The following is a 22871-nucleotide window of genomic DNA, read 5'->3' as shown; positions in this document are numbered from 1 at the left end:
GAAGCGATGCCCCGGGCGGAGCAGACGCTCGCGAGCTATCTTTCCCCTGGTTCAGCGTCATCTATTAAGAACCCGACTTTGCCCACGAAGCCTTTAAAGATCACATCTAATTTAGTGGGTAAAGCTTACACAGCAGCAGGTCAGGCTGGAGCTTGCCTTCACTCGATGGCTTTGCTTCAGGCTTATCAGGCTGAGCTGCTGGGGGAGTTAGATAACAGTGAGGGAGTCAGCCGTGACGAAATTCTACGGCTACGGATTTTTATCTCTCAGGGCGACTAAAGAAACAGCACGTGCTATTGGTAGATCTATGGCTGCTTTGGTTTCTACAGAAAGACACCTTTGGCTTAATCTTTCAGATATTAAAGATAAAGATAGATCTTTTCTTTTAGACGCTCCCATTTCTCATGAAGGTCTGTTTGGTGATGCTGTGAATGAAGTGGTTGAAAGATTTCAAGAAAATAAAAAGCAATCTGAAGCTTTTAAAAGTTTTCTCCCTCGCCGTTCTAATCCTGATGCTGCTGGGCGTGCAAGGCAGCCCCAGCCATCATGCTCCTCATATCGTGTTTTTCAAAAAGAGAGTGTTGCGTCTCGCGCTCCTCCTCAAAAATCACGGGGACCGAGCCAGCACTCACAGCCAAAGCAATCTAAGCAGAAGCCGGATCTGAGGACCGTTTTTCTCGCTAAGAAAGCTTCGGCTCAGAAGAAAAGGTCCTGACGCCAAATGGGTCAGACCTGTGAGGGCAGCCCCAATCGAGACGGTGCGGTGTACACCTCAGTATACGGTGCCCGTCCGGTCTCGGTGCTCTCACGGGGCTGTCCTGCCAACCCCGCCACCCTTGGTGCCTCAGGGCGCAGTGGTCTCCAGCGGGTCTCTGGCGCTGTGTCTCCCAGACGCTGCGTCAGGCTCGCTCCCTCTGAGGGGGTCCAAGAGCAGTTAGCTCGGGTGGTTCCTGCGCTTCGGCTTCAGGTCCCCGAACTAGCTGTTCAAATTACACCAGATGCCAGCCTCGAGAGGCTGGTTCCCTTAGTAGAATGTCTGACAGAATGGGAAAGTCTGCCGAATATATCTCAATGGGTCCTGCAGATAGTAGAGAAGGGTTACAGAATCCAGTTCGGTTCTCGTCCCCCACGCTACAACGGGGTGTTGCTCACAGTAGTGCATCCCGAGCAGGCTCTGGTCATGGAGCAAGAAGTGAAATCTCTTTTAGCGAAAAATGCTATAGAGCAGGTGTATCCTCCCGACAGGGCATCGGGTTTTTACAGCCGTTATTTCATTGTTCCAAAAAAGGATGGAGGGCTGCGTCCCATTTTAGATCTTCGTCTGTTGAATCGTACAGTTCAGAAATTAAAATTCAAGATGCTGACACTCAAACAGATTGTGACTCAAATCAGATCCGAGGACTGGTTCGTCACAATAGACCTAAAAGATGTGTACTTCCATATCTCCATCCTCCCTCAGCACAGGAAGTTCCTAAGGTTTTCTTTCGGGGGCAAAGAATACCAGTATCGGGTACTTCCCTTCGGTCTAGCTCTCTCACCCCGCACATTCACGAAATGCGTAGATGCAGCTCTGGCCCCGCTCAGGCTGCAGGGCATACATATTCTGAATTACCTGGACGACTGGTTGATTTTAGCAGAATCAGAACAGTTGGCGGTTCGGCATCGAGATGTCGTCCTCGCTCATATGCAAAAGTTGGGTTTGAGGCTCAATACCAAGAAGAGTGTGCTATCTCCATTACAGAGGACCACTTTTCTTGGGGTGATATGGGATTCGGTCACGATGCGAGCCTCTCTTTCGCCCGCTCGTGTAGCCAACATCCTCGCAGCCACTTCGGAGCTAAAGCTAGGCCAGTCACGCACTGTAAAACAGTTCGAGAGATTGTTGGGTCTCATGGCCGGAGGTGGTGGAGCTCATATGGGAATGTTATGGCCAAGCAGAAGTGGATCTGTTTGCTTCTCAGTACACGACGCACTGTCCACTATGGTTCTCCCTTACTCATCCAGCCCCCCTGGGGTTGGACGCTATGGTACAGACGTGGCCGAGGCTACGTGTGTACGCCTTTCCCCCTGTTGCTCTGCTCCCAGGAGTTCTGGAGAGAGTCCGCCAGGACGGAGTAAGTCTACTTCTCGTAGCTCCACACTGGCCGAGTCGAATCTGGTTTGCGGACCTGATTCATCTCCTCGACGGTTCTCCCTTGGAGATCCCGATCAGGAAAGACCTTCTATCTCAGGCCGGGGGCACTATATTTCACCCCCGGCCAGAGATTTGGAAGCTTTGGGTGTGGCCTCTGAGGGGGCGCAACTCATAGAGAGTGGTCTCTCAACTGAGGTTGTGGAGACCATTCTTAGCTCCAGAGCTCCAGCTACGAGGAAACTTTATAGACTCAAATGGAATGTTTTTTCTTCTTGGTGTTACCAACATCAGTGTGACCCCGTCCACTGCTCTGTTGGCTCAGTTCTTGAGTTTTTACAAGACCGCTTCGCTTCTGGTCTATGTCCATCCACCTTAAAAGTTTACGTGGCGGCCATCTCGGCTTTCCACGCCCCAGTGGGTGGTGCATCTCTGGGTCGAGACCCTCTTATCTCTCGTTTCCTTCGTGGCACCTTGAGGCTGAGACCTGCAACTCGTTCTAGAGTGCCGGCCTGGGACCTGGCTATAGTTTTAGAAGGCCTTTCTAGGGCTCCGTTTGAACCCCTAGATTCGGTCTCTGAGAAGTTTCTTTCGTTTAAGACTACTTTTCTCCTTGCTATTTCGTCCCTTAAAAGAGTCGGAGACCTTCAGGCTCTCTCGGTTTCTCCCACCTGCCTTGAATTTGCAACTGGGATGGTCAAAGCATTTCTCTACCCGAAGCAGGGATACGTCCCTAAGGTACTGACCGTTCTTCCAAGACCTATTGTTCTGCAGGCTTTCTGTCCTCCCCCGTTTGCATCATCGGACCAGGAAAAGTCTAACCTCTTGTGCCCGGTGCGAGCATTGGACACTTATGTTCATCGGACTTCTTCTTTTCGGAAATCCGATCAGCTGTTTGTTTGTTTCGGGTCACCTAAGATAGGTCTTCCTGCCACTAAACAGACACTTAGTAAGTGGATAGTTGGGGCTATCCTTCTTGCCTATGAGTCTTCTGACCTACCGTGCCCTTTGGGGGTCAGAGCTCATTCTACTAGGAGTATGGTGGCCTCTAGAGCCTTATTATCTGGGGCCTCTCTTCAGGATGTTTGTGATGCGGCAGGCTGGTCCTCGCCACTCACATTCATCAGGTTTTATAGCCTAGACCTGGACGCTACTCCCGGGTCTCAGGTTTTTAATTCTAGAGACGTTGGGTTTTCTGTCTGACATTCAGGCACTTGTAATATGGCGGTTTGGGTATTCTCGTTCCCAAAGCGTTATCGACGCATCGTCTCTCCCTCGATGGGGAACGTCTCGGTTACGTCTGTAACCTCGGTTCCCCGAGAAGGGAACGAGACGATGCGTCTCCCTGCCATACTTCCTTCGTTCCTGTGATCGACTTGCTTCGGCACTGTCGAAGCTAACACCGGTTGCTCCGGTTGGGGTTTTTATCAATTCCTGGTCGTGACGTCACTCCTGACGCTCACTCTCGCCATTGGACTAGTTGACATGGATGCTTCAGACGCACTCACGCAGAATGCGTTCCCAAAGCGTTATCGACGCATCGTCTCGTTCCCTTCTCGGGGAACCGAGGTTACAGACGTAACCGAGACGTTTTTTAATCTCTTTCTCTACCTTGTGTATTTCAGACCTACAGTGGACCTGATGGGAGTGATGGAGACTCAGAGTGAACCGTCAGAACTGGAGCTGGATGATGTGGTCATCACCAATCCTCACATTGAGGCCATGCTGGAGAACGAAGACTGGATCGAAGATGCCTCGTATGCTTTCTCACCCTGTTCATCCTCACAATCATAGTACTTTATTAATAATACTATTCTAGCTTTGACACTTTATTGATATCTTTTTCTTTCCCTCAGTGGTCTTGTGTCCCACTGCATTGCAATTCTGAAGGTAGACTTTTGTTCTCAAATTAAGCATTTTCAAGACCAAATACGCAATATAATATAATATAATATAATTTAGAAAAATGCATAATACTACTGTTCAAAAGTTTAGGATCAATGTGATTTTTTAATGTTTTTGAAATATCTTTCTCTTACCAAGGCTCCATTTATTTAATAAAAAATGCAGTAAAATAATAATAATGTGAATGTAATAATAATAATAATAATAATAATGTGAAATTATTTCAATTCAAAATCTTTGATATTTTAATATATTTATTTAAGTGATGTGAAGCTGTATTTTCAGCATCGTTACTCCAGTTTTCAGTGTCACATGAAGTTGATCAGACACATCTGAGAGTGTGGGAACTGACGCTGAGCTGCTTTGTGCCATCACTGGGTGGATGATGTGGTTCGATCTATGTACCCTCCAATGGACCCCATTCTTCTGGATGCCAGGTAACTTCTTATGCTGGCAGGGACTACTACATGTTTACGTTTTTTCAAGGAAGTGCATTGACTTTACCAACTCGTTTTTGGACCAGGGCGACAGCATTACTATTGTCGGTCAGTCACTTGGTACTGGTGACATGAAACACCTGTCACATGTCTGGCAGCCTGGACTGGATCGACCAATCACTGCATGCCGCTGAGGATCACATGGTCATGTTTAAAGTTATTCAAGAACATGTGCACGAATGCACCTTTAAAGAATATGATATTTAGTGGATGATACCTCAGCACATCCATGATATGAGAGAGAAAGGCATCTTAACTTAACCGTACTTTCAAACTCACTCTTTCACTGTATGTCATTTTTATGTCGGTTACAAGTTTAATCACTAGTCATACTGTCTGATATGTCCTCATGCTGGATTTATATGTAGATGTTGATGACAAAAAGAGACAATCGAACGCAAAAAAAATGGTTTCGCTAAATAATGTATAAACCAAACAAGGTCTGTATTTTCTTCCTTGTCTCTTATATTTGAGACTACATAGTGTATTTTTTAAATAATATAAAATGTTTCAGATGCAGAAATTGTGGGTTATTTCCTTTTTTCCCAGTTCAGTCTTTTTTAGTAAGTATTAAGTCAAGTCACAAATTTATATGTCACTATCGTACAATCATGTCAAGTTAATAAAGCACTTTCATATTAGTGTTTTTCTCTTATTTTTCACTCTCATGATGTTCAACGTTCAAATGTTTGGTTTCAGTAACACTTTGTTTTTTTTTTGTTTTTTTTATGAAGTCTCGACTATGCTCACCAAGGCTGCATTTATTTGATCAAAAATGTTTATCTGAAATATTAATATTTATTCGAGGGTTTTAAATAACCATTTAAAATGCAATTTTTTAAAGATTTCTTAATGAAGGAAAAGTTCAACAGCATTTATTTGAAATATACTTTTTTTGTAACTTTATAAATGTCTTTACTGTCATCCATTTAATGCATCCTGAATAAACACTGATTTCTTAAATAAAAATCATACTAACCCCAAACCTGTGAACCTTTAACTAGCTGGTTGTGAACAGTTAGCAGCAAGTAAAACTCACTCGCATTCTTTTGTCTATCTGATGCCTAGACATGGCCTGGTCACATGAAGTCTAAATCCACACTTATTCCTTCCCTCAACCCCCCACCACACTCACACTTTTAGCAGCCACACACACACACACACATTCAGGACTCTGTAATTTCAAGTATTGAATTCAGTCATCAATCACATACGACTCAGTTCCATTGCTAAGAATATATTGCAACATTCAGTTGTTGATTATGAGTGTTTCTTCTTTTCATTTCCTCTTGGAGCAATCTTGTTACTGACATTCCTTGTTTGTTCCTCTATTTGTTCTTTGATTCTTGTACTGTTTATGCATTTTTTTTTTTTTTTTTTAAAGGTGACTTAAAGTTTCACAGTGAAAAGATGTCATGACATTTTTATTTTCAAATAAACATTACTAAATTCATCTGTAAGTTCAGTGAAACGATCAGACCTCTCACACCTGCTGCTTTGTGTAGTGAAAGGAGGCAGATGGAGAGATGAAGAAAGAGGGAGGAGAAAGGGGAGGAAGGAAAGAAAAACATGACAGTTATTTCTCAAAGTCAGAGGAATCAGTTCTGTCTAGCTTTGGGTAGAAAGCTTTTGGCCAAAATGAGCGCTGGACGCCAGGCATTTAAAAAGCAGCAGACTGAAAAGAAGCAGAGCGAAAGGACACACACTGTTGAACACACTCACAGTTACACTGTACACATGAGTGCTGTCAGGAACATGTCATCTTACAAACACATCTTTTAAAACGTTGCTTTACAGTGCTGCTGACACTCAGTAAAGCCCTTTACTTTTCTTCAGGTCCATTTTTTGTAAATCTGATAAGACAGTTGTATTCATTCCATGTCATTCCCAAAGCAACCTAAAACAAAAAAAAAAAAAACAGTAAAGTTACTTAAACCATATATAACAGTTTTTCTGTATTTTTGATTAAGCAAATGCACCCTTGGTGAGCCAAAGACCCGAAACGTTTGCATTAGTGAAATAATTAAGTATCTTAATTATTTAAATCTATGTAAGATAAAACAGCATGTTCAAACAAATTCAACTGTAATTTGTTGTTTTACATGTCAGTATAATACAATTGGCAACAGTATAAAAACAACTGATGACAATTTTGAAGGTCATCTTGTGAGTCAGCCATACAATAATCTACATGTACATGCACAATAATCAAGTTTAAGTGTTAAACCTTGAAATCATGCCTAGACAGGTTCTCCAGGTTTAAAAGATCCTTCGGGTAAAGGTCTCTTTAGAAGATCCTTAAGGGGGAACTGGGTCTTATTAAGAGCAGCTAGAGCATCCTGCACCAAAGTCAGATTTTTACGCACCGTGCAGTCCTGGAAAAACATTTAAATGAGATGTCAGTGGAAATCATGTTCCTCTGTATATGTGTATGATAATGATGATGATGATGATGTGTCCTCACTCACCTGTACTTCCTGTGTCAGTATCGTCTCCCACGAAGGGAATATATTAGTAAAGGTGAGAGGCTCTGCCCCTTCATCAATAAGATATGCCATGGGAGGCCGTCTAGGATTCCTCTCTGAACACAAAACACCAACAATAACTTCCAAATCAGAAACAGAAGGCTGTGCTTTCTAATATCCATCTGCCCAGACTCACCTTTGCAGTACTGTAAAGCAGTCTCCATTGCACACTTCTTCTCTTTGTCCCAGTGGGGGCGCTGTGAGACTGAAGATTCACAACTTTGCCATAAATACACCTCCAGATAGTTATCCAGCAGGAACAGTGCTGCCAAGAGAATGGTACAACATCATAGCAGTGTGAGAGAAAAATAATGCCTATGTGACTTATACATAGATTTATGCATGGCCTTTGAGGTTGTCCAAATAAATTATTAGCAATGCATATGATTATTCAAAAATTAAGTTATGATTTATTTATGGTAGGAAATTTACAAAATATTTGAATGGAACATGATTTTTAATTAATATTCTAATGATTTTTGGCTTTGCTACCAAAAATACAGTAATACAGAAAACAATATATTTATTGCTATAGCTACAAATATACCGCAGTGACTTAAGACTGGTTTTGTGGTCCAGGGTCACATATTAATTTAAGATTTATCTAATTTGTTTATGTGTCAACTTCCTTAAGTACTAAACAGATTGCTTTAAGTGTAGTGTTAAACACTTGTTCTTCTTTGTACAGTATGTGAACTTGCTTGCTCTCACCTGGATGTGGCACATCATACATCTTATCCTGGAGGAAGGGCATTGCAGTAATAACACCACTCATGTGGGAGGGGCTAATAAGCTCCACCCCTTTGAAAGTTCCTGATTGGGCACTCAGGTGATAAAGGCGGGGCGTAAAATTAAATTTACCAGGATCTAGAAGGAATGAAATTCATCTCTTGTGAAAAAATGGTTTCAAATGTTCATTACGTGACAAGAAGTAACAAGTTCACATGGGATTTTTCCAAGTTTGTTATACATCACACCTTGCAGCATGCAGTCATATGACTTCCTGTCCTGTGGTCCAATAGCATTCCAGAAATCTGCAGGCTCTTTCCCTTCCTCCACTTCCTGGACATTCATAAAGCTGCCAGTTCTCAGACTCAGCTCTGGTGGGCACCTAATCATCACATTAACCACATAAAATCAAACACAATCTGGCAATGTGCATATTTTATTATGTTTTATGAGTTTTCATGATCTAGAGTTGTAAAGATGTTGCTCACATTTGTGTGAGGCGTTGGGCGGTCTGCTTGGCCACCTGACGTGCTTTGCTGTGGGCTTTGCAGCCATGCCACAGGTAGATCGCCCCCTGCTGGCTGTTCAACAAGATCAGTGAGCCACGAGACCTCAGACTGGAGCAGGAGCACTGTACCTCCAACAGACTGCCCTCCACTGGGACGTCACCCCTCACACAGAACAGACGCCAGCCTCCTGAAACACATACCAAACATATGACGTCAGATGTATTAACTGGACCCAAGGTAGTGGAGAGGATAAGATATTTCAATGAGCAGACCTGTGTCTCTGCTTTGTTGTTGTCTATAAATGACCATTCCTCCCTGGAACAACTGCAGAAAACAGGGCGGCTCCTCCCCTTCTGTTACAAACACCTGAGAACTACACTGATTGGTCAGTGCTGATGACAGGTCCCGCCCACTGACACTGGAGTGACGCCCCTTCCAGATGAAAAGAGCAGATCGTTCCTGACCTACTGCCATTTCATCTCCTGTGAAATTGTACAAAATATTAACTGACACAAATATAAGATTGTTTATATACCTATACAGATTAACTTAGCCATTACAAAATAGATAAAATATTGAAATTTTAAAAGATGTAAATGTAAGTTCTACAGTATATATACAGAGTATGGAGACAGAGCTAATTAATGTTATAAAGGTTAAACAAACAAAAACACAACAGTTTATAATATTTTATTGCATTAAAATTTTAATATTATTAAATAATTTATAATATATTATTTTATACTATATAATATATAGCCAAATACGGTGCATTTTTCTTACTTTGTTAATTTCGTTGTTGATTTTAATTTAGTTTATTTTTCTAGAAGTGAGTGTTGCACCTTTTCCCAAAGCAATATTATTCTTATTATTCTAAATGATTATTATTATTATACTTTCATTCTTAAAAATATAATGTAGTCTAAGCAGTCTAAATCAAGCATTTTCAGAACTATTTCTAAATAAATTCATTATTCTAAAGTTTTAACAAACAAATGAATAAATAAATAATATTGCTCTTGATTATATTTACACCTGGTTCAGAATCGCTGCCCTAACACATGTAAAGCCATTCAGTTTAAAAGGTCTTAGCCACACATTCACTTACCTAAGACTGTGAGGCTGTATGTCCAGCATACAGCATATGTGCTGCCCTCACTGAACTGTCCCAAGCTCTCTGGGGAGACCTCACACTCCTCACCCTCTGAAATAAGCCATGTTTTCACTGCAAGAGTGTGTAACTCCGCCTGCTGGCCATCACTCAGAGTGACTGTGTCCCGTCCCCTTCGTACATCCACACCATCCAGAACAATCTGAGACACCCCTGAGAGACAGACTCCACCGAAGAGAGCTCTGGCATCACATGACCACTGCTCAGCTGACACTGGACACTGAGATGACTTTACTGAGACAGTACTGAGCTAGAAAGAGAGAGAATATGCAAAATATAAAAGTGAAAACCAGAAGAATATAAAAAATGTTGAGGATGATGGAATCTAAGAGCATGAAAGTAAAACATATGACATGCTGTTATCAAAATTTGTATATATCAGTCTCCTCACCTCTTGTATAGATGGAACAATGTTATTTTTGTTCACATTCGTCTGTTCAAATGAGTTTGTAAACTTCTCTTTGAACAGTATCGTCTCGTTTTGGTCAAACACACGGCCAAAAAGTGCCCAGTCTGGCCGTCCAATACCCTGCCTGAACATCAAATTGGTAAATTAGTTTGTGATAACAAGTAATAGGTTATTCCACTGACTGTTTTCATCTTAAAATTCATCTTTATTCATTCAGTAGATCCAAAAAAAAAAATTAATAGTATTATTTTAATATAACTTTAAAATATATTTTACATTATACATTTACATGTATATAAACATATGGAGTTCATACAGATCAAGCGCTTCTGTAATAAAAAAGAAATGGACAAAAAAAGGGACAAGCCATATATTGAGACATTCTGAAATTCATGCAAATGTTTCAAATGGTTATGCAGATAATATAAAAAATGTATTCATTTAAAAGAATACAGAACAGAAGTATTTTCACTAGAGGACTTTTAGACCCCACCGAATATATGAAAATACTCCCATTCCAGTGAACGTACTTGTGAATATGGGCACTGCCACCAGAGGGGTCCAGAGGGTTGATCCTGCAGTTGCTGTAGTCATATGCTCCGTCCCAAACCTGCTGAGCCAGCTGAAGGGCCAGTTTCCTCTCGCTGGGGCCCACATCTTTCCCGTGCCACAAATAGAGCTCGCTGCCGAAGTCAAACAGCAGAGTCTGAAATTGAAAAAGTACCGTCATTACATTTCACGAAACACCTTAAATGGGGTTTCATCATGTATAATCACAAGCTGCATATGAAGTACATGTCATTCTTTAGGGAGATCAGGACCTGAGAGGAGTTCAGAAGACTGAGGTCCGGTACGATAGCCCAGCCCTCCTCATGAGGACTGAGTCTGTCCCCCTGCAGCCTGTAAATACAGTTGGACTCTGATATGGCCCTCTCATAGTGCTCATCATCATCAGCACTCTCTGGACCTGCAGAGAAAAACACACATACAAATGTCATTTGAGCAGTTTTGAAAAATGAAAGTGTTTATGATAGGAAAATTTCTGTTGTGTCTCTTGCCTTTATACTGAGTCTGTCCCCCGAGAAGTTTCCAGAACTCTGCTGCCTGCAGGCTGTCTGTATTTACACCTTCATCCAGGTGAACAACACCTGTTGCCTGACAACCCAGATCCCTCTGGGTCACAATCACCGAGGCCATTTCAGACGCCTGCAACAAACCATTAGTCAACAGCCAGGAGCTCAAGCCCATTCCTTAAAATCCCATTCACAAGAAAAGACAACACTGAACTTAATAACAAAATAATATTTAATGAAATAGTTTTATTGTATTTATTACATTTATTTCAATAAAATAAAATGTATCTATAAATAAAAACACTTCCTTAGTATTCCATATCTTAATTGAACACCCAGGAATATACTGCTTACGGTGGAAAAGTTACTGTATTGCCTTAAACAGGAATCTATAGAAGCCCATTTTTGCCACTTTTTTTTTTTTTTTTCAATGGTAAGATTACATCTCACAATTCAGACTTTTTTTCTCAACATTGTGAGATAAAAACTCCCAAGTCCAATTCTGAGGGGGAAAAAACTTATACGTTCTGAAAGTATTATAAGATATAAAGTCGCAATACCTATTTCTCACAATTCAGATTTTTTTTTTCTCAGAATTAAACATTTTCTTTAGACTTTAAAGTTTAAATCTTGCAGTTCTACGTTTTTTTCTGGCAATACTTACTTTATAACTTGCAGCTGCGAGTTTATATCTCACAAGTAAGAGAAAAAAGTCAGAATTGCAAGATGTAAACTCACAATAAGCCTTTATTTTTATTCAGCGGCAGAAATGGGCTTCCATAGGAATCACTCTGTTTCTGTGTGAACTGATGTACCTTTTCTCTTTCAATGGTGTTGGAGAGTTTTCCCGTCCAGAGGAAGCAGTGTGAGGGTGTGACCAGCAGAAAGCAGTCACCACTGTTAAGAGAGCGTGATCCGGGCTCCACCAACCGCACCTGCACCTGCCTCCACCCTGGATGAACAGAAACGCGCACAGACCACATTACCTACATTACCCTCGCATGAGGATCTTAGGAAATCTCCAAGCATGGAACCCTGAGAAATCAAGTGTGCTTCCATGCCTGATACAAACAATGGAATTTTACAATGTATACTACCATTCAGAGGTTTTGGGTCAGTACAATTTTTTTATCAATAATTTTATTGAGAAGAAATGCATTAAAGAAGAACATTGAATGAATAATAGATACAAATTCATACCTTTAACCTGGATGAGCATAAGTTTGTTGTATGGCACTGTGGGTCTGCCCCCTTTTCCAGAGGAAGAGACATCGGCCGGGGTGCAGTTAGAATTTTTCATAGCTTGAGTAATAAAGTGATATAAAAAAGAAATATGATGGTGCTAAATATGTTTAATGTTGTTAACACATTAATCATGACAAAATAGTTTAATAAGCTAAACCTAAAAAATTGTCAGTGCCTTGACTAATTCAGGAAGATAAAATGGTTACTAATTTTCATTGTAAACCTGTATTATTCTCCATTTCGCTGTTTTCTTCAGACTGCATAAAGTCCTGCTGGATATCTTCTCGAGCAGCAAGAGCACGCAATGGGTTCCTCGAACCCTGGGTCCTGCGGGACGGTCGAACTGAGCGCCTGTGCTCGGCTACAGCTGAGCTCAAACTAAACACAAACAGAGTGTTAGTGTGTATCCTCTCACACACTGAGAAATCCCTCACAGATCTGCATTTACATTGGCGTGTTGGTCTGACAGAGAGTGCTCAGGTCTGGCTCTGTGTCTCCTCCGGTGGTCGCACACACTGGTAGTGCAGAGGGTTCAGAGGTCATCTCAGCACCAAACATCTGACTCTCTTGGACTTCACTGGCACAAATGGTTTGTGTTTCTGTGAAGAGTGTGGGAGAGTCTTCCTCCTCACAGCTTGCCTAAAATAACAGACTAACTGAATTAGCTGATATATTATTGTACTTTTTAATATCCATAATTATACTTAAATGTTTGAACAGACTACTGTTCAAAAGTTGGGATTGGTAAATGTTTTTAATGTTTTGGGAAGAAGTCTCCTACGTATATAAATAATTAATTAATTGTCTTCTATTTAAGTATATTTTAAAATGTAATTTATTCCTGTGATGCAAATCTTCATTTTCAGCATCATTGCTCCAGTCTTCAGTGTCACATGATCCTTCAGAAATCATTCTCATATGATGATTTTCTGCTCAAGATTTTTTTTAAATATTATTATCAATGTTAACATTTTTTGTAGTTGTTTTTATTTTCATTTAATGCATCCTTGCTGTATAAAAGTATTAATATATTTCCTTTCTTTTTAATCTTACTGACCCCAAACTTTATAACAGCATTGTCTATGTATGTCAAAAATACCTTGACTCTCCCCGTCACCTGTGGTTGAGTTTGAGTACTTGTGGAAACTTCCTGAGCTTCATAAGAAAGACTCCTCTAGAGAGGCAAAAAGAAAAAGGAAAAGTATAATAATAGCAATTATCTAGGTTTGGCCAGTCAAAGCTAAATCAAATCAATGAATTATGACCATTATTAACAGTAAATGCTGAAAATGTTTTGCTCAAATATTCTGTGGAACTTAATGGACAAGGCAGCCAAAACATAACACACACAAACACATTCACAATACAATATACATTAAAACAGATGCACTAATGTTATGTTGAATAGCACAAGCTTAGAGCAATTTATGTTTATGAACACATTCATTACATTGACAGTTCTAAATCTAATGTGGACAAAAAATTTAAGAAATTCTCACCTCATTGAACAACATCACATATTGAGGTGTGGAGCTTGAATGAGAGTATACAGAGGAAAACACAGGCTCCTGAGAGGAGAGATAGATAGATTGATTGAGTGAGTGATTGAGTGATTTAGTGAGTAAATGAGCAATTGATTGATTGATTGATTGAGTGCGTGATTGATTTAGCGATTGAGCGAGTGAGTGAGTGATTGAGTGAGTGATTGAGTGAGTGAGTGATTGAGTGAGTGATTGAGTGAGTGAGTGAGTGAGAGATTGAGTGAGTGAGTGAGTGAGTGAGTGAGTGAGTGAGTGATTGAGTGAGTGATTGAGTGAGTGAGTGATTGAGTGAGTGAGTGAGAGATTGAGTGAGTGAGTGAGTGAGTGAGTGATTGAGTGAGTGAGTGATTGAGTGAGTGAGTGAGTGAGTGATTGAGTGAGAGTGATTGAGTGAGTGAGTGAGTGAGTGAGTGATTGATTGATTGAATGAGTGATTGAGTGAGTGATTGAGTGAGAGTGATTGAGTGAGTGAGTGATTTAGTGAGTAAATGAGCAATTGATTGATTGATTGATTGAGTGCGGGATTGATTTAGCGATTGAGCGAGCGAGCGAGCGAGTGAGTGAGTGATTGAGTGAGTGAGTGAGTGAGTGATTGAGTGAGTGAGTGAGAGATTGAGTGAGTGAGTGATTGAGTGAGTGATTGAGTGAGTGAGTGAGTGAGTGAGTGAGTGAGTGATTGAGTGAGTGATTGAGTGAGTGAGTGAGTGAGTGAGAGATTGAGTGAGTGAGTGAGTGATTGATTGAGTGATTGAGTGAGTGATTGAGTGAGTGAGTGATTGATTGAGTGATTGAGTGAGTGATTGAGTGAGAGTGATTGAGTGAGTGAGTGAGTGAGTGAGTGAGTGATTGATTGAGTGATTGAGTGAGTGATTGAGTGAGAGTGATTGAGTGAGTGAGTGAGTGAGTGAGTGAGTGATTGAGTGAGTGATTGATTGAGTGAGTGATTGAGTGATTGAGTGAATGAGTGAGTGAGTGAGTGAGTGATTGATTGAGTGAGTGATTGAGTGAGAGTGAGTGAGTGAGTGAGTGAGTGAGTGATTGAGTGAGTGAGTGATTGAGTGAGAGTGATTGAGTGATTGAGTGAGTGATTGAGTGAGTGAGTGAGTGAGTGAGTGATTGATTGATTGAGTGATTGAGTGAGTGAGTGAGTGAGTGAGTGAGTGAGTGAGTGAGTGAGTGATTGAGTGAGTGAGTGATTGAGTGAGTGATTGAGTGAGTGATTGATTGAGTGAGTGAGTGAGTGAATGAGTGAGTGAGTGAGTGAGTGAGTGAGTGATTGATTGAGTGAGTGAGTGAGTGAATGAGTGAGTGAGTGATTGATTGAGTGAGTGATTGAGTGAATGAGTGAGTGAGTGAGTAATTGAGTGAGTGAGTGAGTGAGTGAGTGAGTGAGTGAGTGAGTGATTGAGTGAGTGATTGAGTGAGTGAGTGAGTGAGTGAGTGATTGAGTGAGTGAGTGAGTGAGTGATTCAGTGAGTGAGTGAGTGAGTGAGTGATCGATTGAGTGAGTGAGTGATCGATTGAGTGAGTGAGTGATTGAGTGAGTGATTGAGTGAGTGATTGAGTGAGTGAGTGAGTGAGCAATTGAGTGAGTGAGTGATTGAGTGATTGAGTGAGTGAGTGATTAAGTGATTAAGTGATTGAGTGAGTGAGTGAGTGAGTGAGTGAGTGAGTGAGTGAGTGAGTGATTGAGTGAGTGAGTGAGTGAGTGAGTGAGTGATTGAGTGGGTGGGTGGGTGAGTGAGTGAGTGAGTGAGTGATTGAGTGAGTGAGTGAGTGGGTGGGTGAGTGAGTGAGTGAGTGAGTGAGTGAGTGAGTGAGTGAGTGATTGAGTGAGTGAGTGAGTGAGTGAGTGAGTGAGTGAGTGAGTGAGTGATTAAGTGAGTGAGTGAGTGAGTGAGTGAGTGAGTGAGTGAGTGAGTGAGTGAGTGGGTGAGTGAGTGATTGATTGAGTGATTGAGTGATTGAGTGATTGAGTGAGTGAGTGGGTGATTGATTGAGTGAGTGATCTGTAAAAACACACTTAACATTCTTACCCAGCACTGAGTTTGGGGATTTGACTCAGCTGTAGTGAGATTCTCATCCTACAGGGAGCAGTGTGGAAAAGAAACATTAGACTGACACCTGTGATGTACATTTGACCACAACAACACATGCTGATGCATTCATTTAATCACACAAAAAAAAAAAAAAATAAACTTCAAACTTTAGCTCTCTGTGAAAACACAATGAAATTACCATCTACTGTTACACATACACAGTACAATTCACAAACCTGATGTGCACTGCTTAGACTGATATTGCAGCTCTCTGTAGCATTTTGCTTCTCTTCTTTCTCAGCTTTTAAAGCTGTCAGCCTGTGGACAAGATTTTCTCATTTAATAGGGTCAAAACTAGTAGCCTGGTAATATCAAACTCTGCTACTTCGCTTTGCTTCGTAGACAGAGTCTGGAGGGACGTAGTTGACAAGCATTTACTTTCTCGTGGGGGAGCACTTGTCTGAAGTTTAAAATCACTGGTGTACCTGTAAGCCAATAACATAACGTTTAATTATGATGTGTGTTTTCCCCGGCCAACTGTCTCGAACTCACGCTCTAAACACAGGTATGCTGCGAAAATAAAACCGTAGAGCAATCACAATTATTGCCTTGCCGGATTTTGGCCTCCCCGGTTTCTCGCTGACGATTGGTAACAGTTGATAAATTAAACTTTTCCCAAAACCTGTCGGGAGTAGGGCCACAACATCACCTCCATTCAAAATGTGAAACAAACACTCTTCTTGTTCGGGCTTTAGTTGACAAATGCAGGGAATATTCTCCACAAAAGAGCGAATAGCATCCCGTGTCTCCATATGCGCGGTCGTTTTTGATTTCCCTAACCTAAACTACAATCTTAAATTTGGCGCTTACGCTAAGCTTAGCGTCTACGTCATGGCTCACAACACGCCCTCTGTTCGTTGATTGGACAGCTATTTTGGAGCCAGAGGAAATCTGGGAGCTGGTTTGCTATCTCAGACTGAGTTTTGAAGCGAACTGAAATTGAGCGGCAGTACGAAACTAGTGCCATCAAATGATTAATCGCATACAAAATAAAAGTTTGTTTGCATAATGTATGTGTGTGTTCTGAGTACCTGTCACTGATGGCTGATTCTCTGCTCTGTTCAGTGAACTGGAGGTCTTCTGATAGAGATGGACTTAACTCAGGCTTAGGGGCAGATCTCCGTGTTCTGCCAGAGTATGCAGAGGCTTCCTTCCTTGCCCTCTGCCTCCAGGGTGCGCTGGAGAGAGGAGATGGAGATTGATCCGCAGGTGTCATATGTCTCTCTTCTATCATTTCTCTCTCTCTCCCGATCTGCTCCAGGCCGTGTCCATTCAGGTTATCCCTTTCTCTGCTTTCACTCCTCCACACCACTCCTTCAGAAGAGCTCTTTTTCAAAATGCCTTTAATCTGCACTGCCTTCTGGGAGTTGCTATCTGATGTAGGCTTCAGATTGGGTGATGAGGTGAGTTCGGAGGAGGAACCCCACTCCTGTGAAGAGCTCAGCCCAGAGAGACGCACCTCACTGGGCTTCAGATTGATGGACTCAGCCTGCTGTCGGTCAGAGAGGTCAGGCGCCAGATGAAGACGAGGAAGCTCAACAGGCCCTTTCTGAAGCTAAGAGTGGAAGAAAGCTTGTCAATGTCTTTGAAAGTACCAGAGCAGATACTCTAGAATTTATAATCACAAAATAAACAATTCCCTGTATATATACAGTGGTGGCCAAAATTATTAGAACTCTAGTATTGTCACCAGCTAAAAAATAGTTTTAAGTAAGTTTTTTCTATCCTTTGTCAGGCGGAAATATCAGTTTATATTTCCAAACTTTCATTTTGCCATTGCAATATGTATTTCTACCACATTATTTATTTTTATTTTAAATTAACAATTTATACTGAATGAAATGTCAACCCAGGAAGTGGCATTTTGTTTAAAATGTTGCAATGTGATGAAAACTACCAAAATTCAAGCGTTAATAAAAAATGAATGCATGAAGCTCTTTCCTTTGACATTACATGTTTAGATATTTATACATGCAAAATATTCTGGGGGGGGTCATAAGATTTTGTGAAAATTATAAAAAATGTTGCAGTGACTGGCAACTTAAAAAAAAAAAACAAAAAAAAAAACAGTGGGGCGAAAGAGTTGCTTTGCTGGTCCACCAGCTAAACATCAACCAGCCAGCAGAAACCGAAATCTGGTCCTTTCATGAGGGTCACTAGATCTAAAGCTCTTGTAACACACTGATTTGCTCACCATACACTGACTAGAGTTACTCCACAAGTGGCAAATGGAGAAGACTTCTAGTAATTACAAATATGCAGACCTACACAGTATGTTTATGCACCACAAATACATTTACCAAATTGACCTCATCCACAGTGATGGGCTGTGTGCGGTAACGTGCACCCTTCTGTCTGCGTCTCCCAGAGGCCTCTAGAGGGCTGCTGTCTCTTGCGGGACTCCCCACAGCACCCAACATGGGCTGAGACAGTTTGTTGAAGAGAGCCAGTTTCTCACTCATCGACAGTTTAGTGCCTGCATCATCCTCTGCATCAGGCTCAGCCTCACCTTCCTCACGCGACTGTGGACTGGAGGAAGAATAATAGACAGTTAATAAGCATCAAATAAGCTCATCATCTTTTTCCCAAATATGCTGTTTGTTATTAACTCTCAGAATGACTTTTTAAGTCAATGGGCTTTGTAACAGTGGCCCTCCTGCTGTGAGTATTGCTAGAGATTGTGAGACAGATGTCCCGTCTCTGTCCTGCCTACCTCGCTGCCATCACTGTTTCCTCAAAGGTGATTGGCTGAGTGAGTGCTCGAGGATCGTTGTTACGGCGAACTCTGCGCTCATGGAAACTATTACTGGAGCGAGGTTTAAGGAACGAGGAAGCCTCAGGTGAAGCGGTCTTCTCCAACTCCTGACAGAGGAACAACATTAATCAAAAGTTGACGCCTGTTTCACACATACTCCGTCTGCAGTGCGTATGTGTTGCATATTTTTTGTACGCACCCATGTTAACAGATCAGAGCGTTCGGTTGTGGTCCGTCAGTGCGATCCAGGAGCAGTGCGTCTGCAGCAGTGCAGCGATCGTTTACGTACCGAGTCTATTTTTGCTGTGCTGCACACGCTGAATTAAAGTGATAGCGCATTGTTTGCGGTAAAAATTTACATGGATTGACATGGAAATGTAGTAATCTCACAATAAATGTATACTAATTAAAACCTACTGTGTTTCACACGCAACACATGGGTTTTTGGCTAGGTTTAAAACAAGAAGAAGAGCACCTTTAAATAAACCAGGCAACATAATTTATGCACTTTTATGGAAGCAGAAAAACAAAGTTCATTTAGAAACGTGCAATTGCTTGTAATAAAGATTTAAATGCAAAAGGCACGAGAGTCGACCGTTTCTGTCAGTGGTGTTTTAATTTTAAATATTTGGGCTATCCTAACAAGAACAGTAGGCTAATTGTTGTGCTTAAATGTTTTGCCGCTTGCTTGAGCAGCTTATTATACAAACCTAGGAGTCAGATGCATGAATAATATGTTGTTTATATTTATTGAGTTTAAACTAAAACGATTATGAAAGATTGTTACTGTTCTGTGATAAAAGAGTCAAAATGCTGAAATAGTGTTTTTTTGTGTTTTTTTTGTGTGTTTTTTTTTTACATGATTTGAAATATAAAATAATGAACAAATGTTTTGTTTGCGGACTAAACAGCCGCGGACCAGTAGCAGACTGCAAACACGTCCTGTGTGAAAGCACAATGAGTCCGTGCTGCTTCTGCACCACATACATAACACGGACTGCATACGCACTGAAGACGGAGTATGTGTGAAACAGGCGTAATGAATGAATGTTCATGTTACTTAAATATAAATGTGAATGGTGACCAAGTGGCATCAAATTCAAAAAATGACCATAAAAGTGATTTCAGATTTCAGTCGTTAAATTTATGTTGGCATACACTCTTGCCAGGCATACACTCTAATATACTTCACCTTTTGTCCCTGGTCACAATTCACTTTCATCGAATGTAAAAAAAAATTATTTATTTTTTTCTACTTATGTGTTCCCCACATCATCCAAATAAACACGTGGATGAATAAATTACAGAATTATCGCTGTATCTGCAAAAATGAAATTGCAATGCAGTTTTAAATGTCTTTGTTTAAGTGGGTCAATGGCAGAATGAATAAAATAGAGCCTTGGTTGGCACTGTGGGTAAGGAAGACACAGTAACCAATGAAACCCAGTGGGTCACACTGTAACCAAACACTCCAGGTGTCTTATTACCACCTACAGTCCAAAGACAGACATAGAGAGAGAACAGAGAAGAGAAAATATACTGGATCAGAAACAGAGAGACAGAGAGAGAGAGAGAGAGAGAGAACACCAAAATTGCACATAACACAAGATTTGAATGAGTGCATTCAAAATTAATCATCTAATGTTTCCTAGAAGTTGTTTTTCACAACTAATATATTTGCTTTATTCTGAAAACTAAATAAATAAACTCTGGAAGATCTTTGAATATGAGTGTATGTTCTGAGTGTGTAACTTCTGAAAATATAAGACAATGATGCCTGATAAAAAAAAATAATAATAATCATAAAAGTTACCAAAAGGTGTATTTTATGGTTGTATAGTCTACAGTATATATAATTAGCTTCTATTGAGAACAGTAAATTGAGAAGTCCCCACATGGGTAAATATATACAAGGTGTGTGTGTGTGTGTGTGTGTGTGTGTATTCCATCCATGGCAATGACCTTTTTCTTTTCAGCCTGCAGCAGATGCTAAAGAGATATGATGGGCTCTTGTTTCACCTACTTTAAACAGAGACATCTTGGCAGCTACACTCATCTTGGCTCTGTCATCTGTCTTTACATCCACTGCAAGAAAAACAGCAAGAACACTTTACATGTGGAAAAGGATCACTGTGCTGACACACATATTTATCTAATTGAGAACATACCATAACTACCGTTTTTCAGAGTTGATTGAGTGAACTATAATGAATGAATTTAAAATAACTCAATCCTTTCTATTAAAAGACTAAAAAATACTATTCATATCGTTTTTCTAATTGAGGTTGTCTCTATAGAGAAGTTTGGTCAGATTCCACTCGGTTCTAAACTATAAACTATAAAATGCATACGCGCAAACACATGTGCATTTGATTCACCTTAGATCATAATGGCCAAATGTCTGTGTGAGATCACTAAATGACTAACAAACATATCATACCTACTCTCTCACGCACTCATAAACTCATTGCTCCATGTTTGGCCAAAATCACAGACGGCCTGGCAGATGTATTCTTCACCTGTGTGTACTTCTCTTGACTGGCAGATTTACAGCTGATCTCAACCACACACACACACACACACACACACACACATACACTTCTTCCCTCTGTTTGTCTCTCAGGTCATGTGTGAGCTTTGTTCATTATGCTAACTGTGTTTTTAGATGATCAGATGATCGTGTGTGACTTATCACTGCCCTGAAAAGCATAACTTATATGTATCAGTCTTTAAGCTTGCTCTAATGCAGCCTCGTAAGATTTATCCTCTCTCCGGTAATAAAACAGAGGTCATTATAACTGTTTACGACAGTATCCACTTACTCAAAATATTTGCATGTGTATAAGAGTGTTTATGTTTTGGTTTACTATGGTATCCTACACACTTCCACTACACATTGTCTCACTTTGATCCATCGTTTTATTCCATCATAAAACTAGCAGGACTTATAAAAATGTTATTTTTAAAATATGTATTACATTGCACTGATACTATGTAGCGTTAGAGTTACAAAATGTATGAAAGGCCACTAAGACAACAGTTTAACATTCACTGACAACGACAACAAACTGCTTTAAATGTAAGTACTAAAGTACTATATACTGTAAACTACCAATCAAAGTTTTTTTTCTTTAACAAATAAATTAATACTTTATTAAGCAATATTGATATCAATCATAAATGTTTCTTGAGCAGAAAATGTGCATATTAAAATGATTTCTGATTGAAATGTGACTGCAGACTGGAGCAATAATGCTGAAAATTCAGCTTTGCACATAGAAATAAAGTACATTTTAATATAAATATTAAAATAGAAAACATTTTAATTTTAAATTATAATAATATTTCACAATTTTTAAAATTTTACTGTATTTTTTATCAAATATTTGCAGTCTCTGTGAGCATAAGATCTTTAAAAAAGCATAAAAAATTATACCAATCACAAACATTTGAAATGTATACTAAAATTTAATCAACAATTAATTGCAAAAATATTTTATTATTATACCATCACCTTGTTTTCACTTATGTATCTTGTCAAAATGAGCTTCTTACTGCAGGTTTTAACTTTGCAAGCACATTAATTACTTAACAATTTATATCACCTAAATTAAAAATGCAGCAATTTTAAGCACTTACTTTGTGAGTTGTCTTGATTTTCATCGTCCATCCTTCTGTGAAATAAAGAAAAAATGAGAGATCTCAGAGTAACAGGAAGCAGCAGACAATCAAACTCACATTCAAGCACTCATTCAAACCTTCTCATGCAAAGTAAAAGATACACAGAAAAAAGTGAGATGACTTCACGCCAGATCTGCTGTAACAAGCCTCTCCTGCATTACAGGCATTGTGACAGACACAGACACATCTGTGCAGGTTAGAAGCATGACATAATGCACTGTGAGCTCTCACACACACCCTGTTTGATGATCCTATCAAGCACTTCAAATACACGCTGAACTCATTTCCTGACTCAAAGGAAAGGACTGTGCTGACTTATGATCTCTGACATCTGTGAATATATTCCAAGTAGTTGAAAGGTACAATAACACTAAAACATCCTTGGATTTCACTCTTAAATTATTAAAATAGCAACAAACACGCCCAGCCTTTTCTTAACACTAGAACTACCAAGGCAGTCATTTTGACCGTTTTAAAGATTTGCAATGTAATAACTTTGTTGAAATAAAACCCATATGACTACAGTTCCATGACTTTTCTTAAATTAATGTAAATTTTATTTTAACATTGTTATTTTATTAAAATTACAAAACACAAAAGA

The 22871-nt window shown here is 40.1% G+C and overlaps 1 protein-coding gene across 7 annotated transcripts in view; it reads right to left on the bottom strand.

Annotated features, from left to right (window-relative positions):
* Nucleotides 1-5928: 5928 nt before the first annotated feature.
* The window catches only part of svilc (supervillin c), a 28750-nt gene continuing 11807 nt past the window's right edge, over nt 5929-22871 (bottom strand). For 6 of the 7 annotated variants that reach the window (XM_052551299.1, XM_052551295.1, XM_052551296.1 and 3 more), the window contains 26 exons: nt 22229-22263; nt 20613-20674; nt 18548-18696; nt 18135-18363; nt 16866-17389; nt 16011-16092; nt 15772-15819; nt 13694-13762; nt 13294-13368; nt 12643-12833; nt 12418-12572; nt 12150-12251; nt 11765-11901; nt 10935-11082; nt 10698-10843; nt 10407-10582; nt 9859-10000; nt 9405-9717; nt 8569-8778; nt 8276-8483; nt 8036-8169; nt 7770-7925; nt 7195-7323; nt 7002-7114; nt 6761-6908; nt 5929-6430 (listed from right to left, as the gene is read on the bottom strand). In XM_052551299.1, the coding sequence (XP_052407259.1) occupies nt 6774-6908; nt 7002-7114; nt 7195-7323; nt 7770-7925; nt 8036-8169; nt 8276-8483; nt 8569-8778; nt 9405-9717; nt 9859-10000; nt 10407-10582; nt 10698-10843; nt 10935-11082; nt 11765-11901; nt 12150-12251; nt 12418-12572; nt 12643-12833; nt 13294-13368; nt 13694-13762; nt 15772-15819; nt 16011-16092; nt 16866-17389; nt 18135-18363; nt 18548-18696; nt 20613-20674; nt 22229-22263 (3868 nt within the window). In that variant the 3' untranslated portion in view covers nt 5929-6430; nt 6761-6773. The remainder of the gene's footprint in view (nt 6431-6760; nt 6909-7001; nt 7115-7194; nt 7324-7769; nt 7926-8035; nt 8170-8275; nt 8484-8568; nt 8779-9404; nt 9718-9858; nt 10001-10406; nt 10583-10697; nt 10844-10934; nt 11083-11764; nt 11902-12149; nt 12252-12417; nt 12573-12642; nt 12834-13293; nt 13369-13693; nt 13763-15771; nt 15820-16010; nt 16093-16865; nt 17390-18134; nt 18364-18547; nt 18697-20612; nt 20675-22228; nt 22264-22871) is intronic. The other variant, XM_052551297.1, reaches the window with a different exon arrangement.

This window comes from Carassius gibelio, chromosome B3 (genome assembly GCF_023724105.1).
Source record: "Carassius gibelio isolate Cgi1373 ecotype wild population from Czech Republic chromosome B3, carGib1.2-hapl.c, whole genome shotgun sequence".
In the NCBI taxonomy this organism is placed as follows: domain Eukaryota; kingdom Metazoa; phylum Chordata; class Actinopteri; order Cypriniformes; family Cyprinidae; genus Carassius; species Carassius gibelio.
Note: the sequence above shows the minus strand (reverse complement) of the source record. Positions and strands in the feature narration are given on the sequence as shown.